This window comes from Rhincodon typus, unplaced genomic scaffold (genome assembly GCF_021869965.1).
Source record: "Rhincodon typus isolate 14 unplaced genomic scaffold, sRhiTyp1.1 hic_rhity00003734, whole genome shotgun sequence".
NCBI classification, from domain to species: Eukaryota; Metazoa; Chordata; class Chondrichthyes; order Orectolobiformes; family Rhincodontidae; genus Rhincodon; species Rhincodon typus.
The window spans coordinates 337-10,000 of record NW_025969372.1 but is presented as its reverse complement, the minus strand read 5'-3'; the positions used below and the strand labels follow the sequence as shown (position 1 = coordinate 10,000).

The 9,664-nt window shown below is 44.0% G+C and overlaps 1 protein-coding gene across 1 annotated transcript in view; it reads right to left on the bottom strand.

Moving 5' to 3' along the window:
- Window positions 1-6,356, bottom strand: part of LOC109924293 (cyclin-dependent kinase-like 2) — a gene marked incomplete at its 3' end in the record, with an annotated part of 10,271 nt that extends 3,915 nt beyond the window's left edge. Inside the window, exons 1-2 of the mRNA XM_048593754.1 lie at window positions 6,189-6,356; window positions 745-939 (exon numbers count right to left, since the gene is read on the bottom strand). Coding sequence (XP_048449711.1) covers window positions 745-939; window positions 6,189-6,356 — 363 coding nt within the window. The remainder of the gene's footprint in view (window positions 1-744; window positions 940-6,188) is intronic.
- Between the last annotated feature and the right edge of the window lie 3,308 nt (window positions 6,357-9,664).

Sequence of the window (9,664 nt, the reverse complement as noted above, 5' to 3'; positions counted from 1 at the left end):
CGATAGGTTGTTATCATTGATTATAGTTTCACAGTCACCATCACTGAGACTTGCTTTCCATTTCACATTTATTCCTTGAATTTACATTTCACCAGCTGCGGTAGTGGGATATGAATTTACATTCCCAGGAAACAGATTTGGATTACATGGTCAATGAAAGTACCACCAACATCATCACATGTCATACCCTTAATATTTAAATACAATAACTTTCTGATTCTGGGTCATCTGCTGTAGACTTTATGGTCATCGCAGAATATATTAATTGGAATAGCAGTAACATCCAGGTCATGGCCATGGATTTGGAAGGTGCTGTCTGAGGATCTTTGGTGAATTTCTGCAGTGCATCTTGTAGATAGTACACACTGCTGGTACTGAGTGTCGGTGGTGGAGGGAGTGGATGCTTGTGGATGTGGTACCAATCAAGCGGCTGCTTTGTCCTGGATGGTGTCAAACTTCTTGAGTGTTGTTGGGGCTGCACTCATCCAGGCAAGTGGGGAATATTCCATCACACTCCTGCCTTGTGCCTTGTAGATGGTGGGACAGGCTTTGGGGAGTCAGGAGGTGAGTTACATTGTACATTGATACAGAGATACTGAGTGCAATGAAGAAATTGACTCTGAATGACTTGTGATTTGTTTTCAATATCAGAAATCCCAGATGTCAACTGGCCATGCCTGTTGTCTGATAGACTCGAATGGAGACTGAGAAGAGAGACTGTGTATTTCTGGTCAGCTTACTCACATTGTGACTGTGACAGAAGGCTACCCCTCGCAGGATCTGAATCAGGTATCTCCTGACTTTGTCGTGCGCCAACCCATTTGGACACTGCTCCAGATCATCCAACAATGTGTGGTCGACAAATTCAAAAACCAAGTACCAGCGTCTCCTCCTGTTGCACACTTCGAGCAGATTGACCAGGTTCTCATGTTGGAGTTGCTGTTAAAGGATGAAGGGGAAAAGAAAACAGTTTGTCCTGTGGAGATTTCCCATCTGGCTCTGAAATGTGACCACATCTACAGCCAATCCCAGGATATCTCTCCAAGGATAAAGCGACTGAGGGTGATGGGAAGAGGGGAGATTCATGTACAGCACAAACATCACATGGTGCGGGGCTGAATAGCCTACTTCTGTGCTATAAATGGGATGAAAAGTGAATCATCTTGAAGAACCCCCGCAATACTGAGCGAAAACTCTCATTATCACCATTCCAACAAAACAAATAAACTGAAACCCCTTGTCACTGAAAAAAATCGAAGCAACAAGCAATCTGTATTCTAAAGCCTGTTCAGGCTTGTCCAACTGAACATGAACACATTTAACTAAGAAATTAGAGTAACTTCAACAACACATTAACCAGGCTGGTCATTAAAACTCTAGCAGAGCTCTGGTACATATACAATCAGACTGTCAGAATCATTAACAGTACAAAAAACAAGTTTGTTACACGTAAATACCCAGCAGTTAACATTTCTGTCTTTACAAACATCATGAAATCAAAAGGCACAGAAAGAGCCCAAATTACCTGCGAAGGAGTAATCCAATTCTGTAACGAAATGGGGAACTTGCCCGTGAAAACAATTTTCATGGGATTAATCTTCACATTTTCGCCACCAAAGTGGATAGCCTCATAATTATCCACATTACATTGCAAATTTGTAGATGACACTAAGCTGGGGGGCAGTGTGTGCTGTGGGGAGGATGCTATAAGGTTGCAGGTGACTTGGACAGGCTGGCTGAGTGGGCACATACTTGGCAAATGCAACATAATGTGGATAAATGTGAGGTTACCCAGTTGGGTGGCAAAAACAGGAATGTCTGAATGTTGGCAGTTTAGGAAAAGGTGAGGTGCAATGAGACCTGGGTGCCATGGTGGAACAGACGCTGAAAGTTGACATGCAGGTGCAGCAGGTGGCAAGGAAAGCTAATGACATGCTCTCCTTCATAGCGAGAGGATTTGAGTATCGGAGTAAGGATGTCTTGCTGCAGTTGTACAGGGCCTTGGTGATGCCACACCTTGAGTACTGTGTGCAATTTTGGTCTCCTGGTCTGGGGAAGGACATTTCTCGCTATTGAGAGAGTCCAGCGAAGGTTCACCAGACTGATTCCCGGGATGGCAGGACTGACATATAAGGAAAGACTGGATCCATTGGGCTTGTACTCACTGGAATTTGGAAGAAGGAGGAGTGGGGGGATCTCATAGAAACATATAAAAACCTGATGTGATTGGACATGCTAGATGTGGGAAGAATGTTCTCGATTTAGGGGAAGGCCAGAACTAGGGCTCATAGTCTAAAAATAAGGAGTAAGCCATTCAGGACTGAGATGAAGAGGAATTTCTTCACTCAGAGAGTTGTGAACCTGTGGAATTCTCTCCCACAGGAAGCTGTTGGGGTCAGTTCATTAAATATATTCATGAGGGAGCTGGACGTGGCCCTTGCGGCTAAAGGGATCAAGGTGTGTGGGGAGAGGGCGGGAATGGGATACTGAGATTGCATCATCAGCCATGATCATATTGAATGGTAGTACAGGCTCAAGGGGCTGAATGGCCTACTCCTGAACCTATTTTCTATGTTCCTATGTTTCAATCGAACTTTACCTCAAAGTGCTTTCCCGGGGTAGTGGGATATCATTTTAGTTATACAACAAAACATAGTAATGAAGGAGGGATGTTAGACAAACACTGCAATGCTAGGCTCCTTACTGGGTCTCTCACTTCCTGAGCTGGCAATCAGTAACCAAACAATCTCTGACCAGCGACACAACTGTTGAGTAATTTCTCCCCATCTCTGGTTTAAATCTGCCATCCCTTTGTCTAAAACTATGCCCTTTCATTCTAGAATGTCCCACATGAGGAAACATCCTCTCTACGTCCACTTTGTCCAACCCCGTTAGCATCTTATATCCCTCAATTAGATCTCCTCTCATCTCACCAATTAAAGGCCTAAACTGCTCAATCTCTCCTTATAAGACAAACCTTTCACCTCTGGAATCAATCTAACGAACCTTCTCTGAACTGCCTACAACACAATTACATCCTTCCTCAAGTAAGGAGGCCAAAACGATACGCAGTATTCCAGGTGACTCCCAGATCCCGGGAGTAGGAGATGTCGGGGCAGGGAGCAAATTCAGTGAGGAAAGTTGAGTTGAGGTCACAACTAGATCAGCCGTGATCTTATTGAATGTTGGAGCAGGATGAAGGGGCCGAATGGACTACTCTTGATTCATTTGTTTGTGTATTCCATCTCTTCATCTTTTAAGTACCTCAAAACCTGCCCATTCAGTGCCTGGTCTCCTAACTTCCCTTTGCTAATTTCCATGGAAACCTCTCCAGTCTGGAATACATGGGACCAAGTCATTCCCAGATTTTGGAATATTCTGAAATAGAGGCTGAACTGGAATGGTTTGTGCACTTGAAAACATCACGGATATAGGTCTTTAGCTGTGACATGAACCCATTATAGAGCAGTGATCGATCAGTTCTGTGAAAGATTGTCAGTCTGAACCATGAACTCTGTTTCTCTCTCTCTCCGCCAGACCCACGCAGTGTCACCAGCTGGATTTTAAAATCCGACCTGCCATCACATCTACTCCCAGGAAGGGCAACAGCGATAGCATCACAGGAAACACCATCGCTGCCAAATTCTCCTCAAGGAAAGAAAGTCCTGAATTTCTCTAGCACCTTTTATAGACACAGGACATTTTATACACTTTACAGCCAATGAAGTTCTTTTTAAAAGACCAGTCTGTTGTAACATAGCAGCTGATTTTTGCACAGAAACTTTCAGCAAAGTGATCATGACCAAATTAACTGTTTATTGGGATAGATATCGGCATGGGCACTGGAGACAACTCCCTGCTCTTCCTCAAAGTGGTGCTAATGTGACCTTTCCCATCCATTTGAGTGGTCGGGCATGGCTTGGATTTAACTCTTCATGTGAAAGGCTGCACCTTGAGCATACAGGGCCCCCGCAATGCTGTACTGAGGGCATTCACACAAGCTGCAGTGCTGAGGTTTGAATGTGCTGCCTTTTCCTACTTCACAGGGAAGAAAAACAGCTAGACCCATAGCTGTCTGACCTCAGAACATTGTCATTCTCTCATCATTAGAGTGAAGCTCTTGTAACTCCTGACCAAACCCTCAGCCCCTCAGCTGAATATCTTTCTCCATGGGATCAGGGCTAGGAATAAACATGACATCTGCAGGATTGTCCAGCTTTGCAAGAACAAGCAGAAAATCTTGTAACAGATTCCACGCAAATTCTGAGTCACATTTTGGCACCAACATTTACCTGCTTCTGTAAACGTTTCAAAAGAAAATCCCGTACGTAAACAAAAACCTGAAAGAATCTTATATCTCTACGACTCTATAACTATGGATGCTCTAAATCAGAAACAAAAACAGAAGTTGCTGGAAAATCTCAGCAGGTCTGGCAGCTTCCGTGAAGAAAAGAATCAGAGTTAACGTTTCAGGTCCGGTGACGCTTTCTCAGAACTGAAACGTTAACTCTGATTTCTCTTCACAGATGCTGCGAGACCTGCTGAGCTTTTCCAGCAACTTCTGTTTTTGGTCCCGTATGGAAACAGTTGCCTTTTATGGGACTGAAGATACTGATGTGTCACCAACTTTTAAATAAAAAACATGGATTCATCGACTGATCAATTTCCCAAATGAACAAAGATTACAAAATCTTAGCAATTCAGACTTACAGCTTGAAGGGACACCAGGCAGTGTGGTGTTAAAACCATCTTTACAATGCCCTGTCTATATCTGTCAAAGACACTGGCAAGTGGACTGTTTGCAGCAATAATAGAACAATAGACTTCGTTTTCCAGTACTCAGTAGCAGAGGTGTAACAGTTACTTTGTCATGAATCTGTATAACCCTTTCACTGAACCAGAAACGTTAACTCTGATTTTTTTTCTTCACAGATGCTGCCAGACCTGCTGAGCTTTTCCAGCAACTTCTGTATTTGTTACTGATTTACAGCATCTGCAGTTCTTTTGGTTTTTATTTAGTATCCAACTCAGGAAAGAATTGCTTAAGTGTGCGAATGCTAGCTGCTTTACTCCTATAACTGTGGTCATCACTGCTCCAGCCTGAAGAATCATTTGTATCTTAAAAATAATCATTACACGTTCAGGTAAATAACTGGATGATAACTTATTTGTACAATTAGAACCAGGCTCAGCAGGCAGAGTAGTAAGAAAAGACACCTTTCTTTTCTTAGAAATGAAACCCCTGCTTGCTCTGATTACTTGAAGCTGATATGAGTGTAATATCTAGGGATATACCAGACCTGCTTTCTAGAGAATATGACTGGATGGGACTTGTTCCAGTTTGAACATCACTTCAACCACAATTACATTGCAGTCGTGTAAATACCTTTTCGTTACAATTGTTGATCTTTGCATTTTTGTAGGATTCTTGCAGTTATACAGTGCATTCTCATATCAATAATAAATTACAGAGATAGTAGGAACTGCAGATGCTGGAGAATCTGAGATAACAAGGTGTAGAGCTGGATGAACACAGCAGGCCAAGCAGCATCAGAGGAGCAGAAAGGCTGAAGTTTCGGGCCTAGACCCTTCTCCTTTAGAACAACAGTGGATTGTTTATCATGGGCAAACTCACCCACTAACTCCCAGGAGTATCCCACACTGCCAGTAAACTTGTTGGGTTTTTTTTAATCCATTCATTTGGCATGGGTGTCACTGGCTGGGCCCAGCATATATTACCCGTCCCTAGTTGCCCCCTTGAGAAGGTGGGGGGTGAGCTGCCTTCTTGAACCGCTGAAGTCCATGTGCTGTAGGTTGACCCACAATGTCCCTTAGGGAGGGAATTCCAGGATTGTGACCCAGTGACAGTGAAGGAATGGTAATATATTTCCAAGTCAGGATGGTGAGTGGCCTGGAGGGGAACTTGCAGGGGGTGGTGTTCCCATGTATCTGCTGCCCTTGTCCTTCTAGATGGAAGTGGTTATGGGTTTGGAAGTGTATTCCAGACCCTAACGACTCGCTACATGAAAAGGTTTTCTCATATTGCCACTATCTCAGAAGATGGTGTCAGTGGATTCAGACCCTGCCTCAGCGAGAAAGAGAGACTCACTCTGCCCATGTCTATCTCTGGAAAGCCAATCACTATTGCTATCAGGTAGCTGTTAGTTATCATTTGTGAGCTCGCTTACCTTTAGCAACCTAATCTCCCGCATGGCAATTTTTTTCACCATTTTGTCATCATCGTCCTCCAGGAATTTCTTGATGGCAACAATTCTCCCATTTTCCTTGTTCCGGGATCTGATTACAATTCCATAGCTGCCTTCTCCCACCAGACCCAGGTGTTCATATTTCTCCATGTTGTTCTTGTTTACCTGTCAGCTGTGAGCAAACAAACACTCACATGAAAGCTCAGGGTTTAAATGTAATCTGGCTTTTTCCACGATACGAGCCAAGCAATGCAGTTCATTTCACACATGTCGAATTATTAAGCAGAAATGTTAAATGTTTGTAGCACAACGTTATAGAGGCAGTGCAGTGAATGTTTACCAGACTGATTGCTGGGACAGCAGGACTGATGTATGAAGAAAAACTGGACCAGTTTTAGAATCCCTACAGTGTGGAAACAGGCCATTCTGCCCATTGAGTCCACACCAACCCTCTGAAGAGCGTCCCACCCAGATGTGTGCTATCCCTGCACTTCCAATGGCTAACCCACCCAGCCTGCACATCCCTGAACACTATGTGGTAATTTCCCACAGCTAATCCACCCTAACCTGCACATCCCTGGACTGTGGGAGGAAACCCGCACAGAAACAGACAAACTCCATACAGCCAGTCACCTGAGGCTGGAATCAAACCCAGGTCCCTAGCACTGTGAGGCAGCAGTGCTAACCACTGAGCCACCGTGCCACCTACATTCACTGGAGTTCAGAAGAATGAGGAGGATTTCGTAGAAACCTATAAAAGTCTGACAGGACTAGAGTGTAAACACAAGAAAAATGTTCCCAATAACCAGGGAGTCCAGAACCAGGGGTCATAACAAGACAGGGAGGCCACTTAGGACTGAGATGAGAGGAAATTTCTTCATTGTGGGTCAACCTACAGCACATGGACTGCAGCGGTTCAAGAAAGCAGCTCACCTCCACCTTCTCAAGGGGGGCAATTAGAGATGGGCAATAAATGCTGGGCCCAGACAGTGATACCCATGTCCAATGAATAAATTTTGAAAATCCCAGAGAGTGGGAAGCTTGTGGAATTCTCTGTCACAGAAAACAGTTATGGCTAAAACATTGAATGTTTTCAAGAAGGAGTTAGATACAGTTCTTAGGGCTAAAGGTTACAGGGAGAAAGGGGGAACAGGGGATGGAATTGGATGATCAACCATGATCATATTGAATGGTGGAGCAGGTTTGAACGGCTGAGTGGCCCACTCCTGCTCCTAGTTTTGATGTTTTTATGCTTCTATTACAAAATGAATCACTGTGATGCAGCATAAGCAACCTCAGTGCGTTGCTAATGGGAGAGGTTTCCTCACAGAACCCTCAGCTAAGGTTCTGCTGGGGTAGAGGTGAGCCCTTCAATAGTCCCGTGAGGAGAAGCTGCTGAGACAAGGTCTCGTTCATTGGACAGTGATGGACAAGTCCCAGCGACATTAAAGAGACGATGAGGAAAATCTTCCAGACTTTGGGCTGTTCTCTCCCCAGGTCCACAAACCATCATCATAGTGGGTGGGGCTTCAGGCGTTCCTCAGTATTAACCCTTTCTGACCCTGACACTCCTAAAGAAGATGGAGAATGAGTCAATAGAGATGAACAGAATGGATACCCAGAGGCTAGTCAGGCTGGAACTCTCAGGAACAATTGAGCTGGCTGTACTCCCCACTCTTGCTGGAGTAATGAAGATTGAGGTGTGCCCTTATAGAGGTAGTGAACATTATGAAATGATTTGTTAAGATGGACATGGAGAACATGGTTCTGTTTGACAGAGAGACTAGATTGAAGGCACATTGGTATAAGATCATAGAACCATAGAATCCCTAAAATGCAGAAAGAGGCCATTCAGCCCATCAAATCTGTACCAAGTCTTCAAAGAGCATCTCACCCAGACCTAGTCCCTACCCTATCCCTGTAACCCTGCATTTCCCATGGCTAATGCACCTAACTTGCACATCTTTGGATGCTGAGGTGATGGTGATGAGTTAATCCAACTGGGAATCCAGGAGAGACATCCTGAAGTTTTCCAGAGAATGGGAACAATGTAGAAATTGCTCTCTCAGCGGGTGGTTGTAGTTTATGATTATTGGCACAGTTAAAAAGAGAGCAAGAGAGGCTGATATTTCCAAAACATCTTTCTTGATCTCCAGACACCTCAAAGTACGTTTCAGCCATTGAGATAGTTTCAGAGGATTGTCACTGTTGTGATATAGAAAATCTGACATTGCATGTAATGTGTGATTGTCCGATGGAAAGAATATTTGAAGATGAGGACCTCAGGGAGATGAACCTATTGATTGTGGTGATACTATGGCTTTAAAGGGTCTATTTTATCTTGTTTTTGCTGAAGAAAGATTTCAAGGCAGAGGTACCAATCAGTCTCTACAGAACCAGTCAAGTAAGCAGCTCTTGATGCCTTGGGGAGTTTTAAAAGTTAGAACAATAGAAGCAGCCTGAAGGGGTGTGGTCAAGCTCTCACAGAACCAGGAGTTTTAGTTTCTTAGTTTTTCAGTAGCAGATGTTGCTGGGTCTGTTGCTGCAGTACATCTCTCCTTGCTACAGTCCGGCTTTTCCTCCTGGGCTGCTGGAGTTACATGAGAGACAGTCTGTTTTCTGAATTTGCCTTTTGCCAAGGATGTGTTTATGGGATGGTACCATATTGGAACAGTTACTTAGTAACAGGTGCTGTATCTGTTATTCTGTTAAGTATTTCCAATGGAGTTATAGCTAAGCTGATTCTTTTCTTTATTCTTCCCTTTGTTGCATTCTAACTATAGTGTATGAATAAATTGTTTTGCTTAATGTCCAGTAGTTTGACCAATTGAACTGCATCTAGAATGCAATGCCTTACATTTACCTTTAAAATAAGAAAAAGTTAGAGTCTAGGCTATCTTCTTGATATACATTGGTCTGGTCCATAACATTGTTAATTGGGCAGTAGTCAATTCTGTGCTTGTATATGCTTCAGAGATTGGGGTGCCCTCTACAAAGTACTGGAGCATGCCAACACGATCCTCCAAATCCAGTGGCAGTGAACACAGTTCGAGAGTAATGGGCTTTCCCAAACTCAGGAAAGAATGGGAATTATGGCATAAATCATTCCAAACCAGCTCCACACAGCAGGACACCTCACTCCCGAATCTGACACCAGATTCCTGAATCAACTGCTCCATGTGGAATCTGCTTGAGATGGGAGACTCCCAGGAGGAACTGTGGAAACATGTTAGGAATGTCCTCAGAGCCTCCCTGAAGAGAGCAAACAGCTGTTGCCAAGAGCCGGGGGGAGCTGGGCTTGTGACTGATCGAAATGGAGAAGCTTCACTGCAGAAAGCTCTGAACACATCAAGAGAGTTTGTGAGGAATGTGCAGGAAAGTTAAATGTACAAAGCCCCATGACCCCAGCAACAGAGACATCCATCAGCTGCAGGCCCAAAGCACACAGAACGCACAGC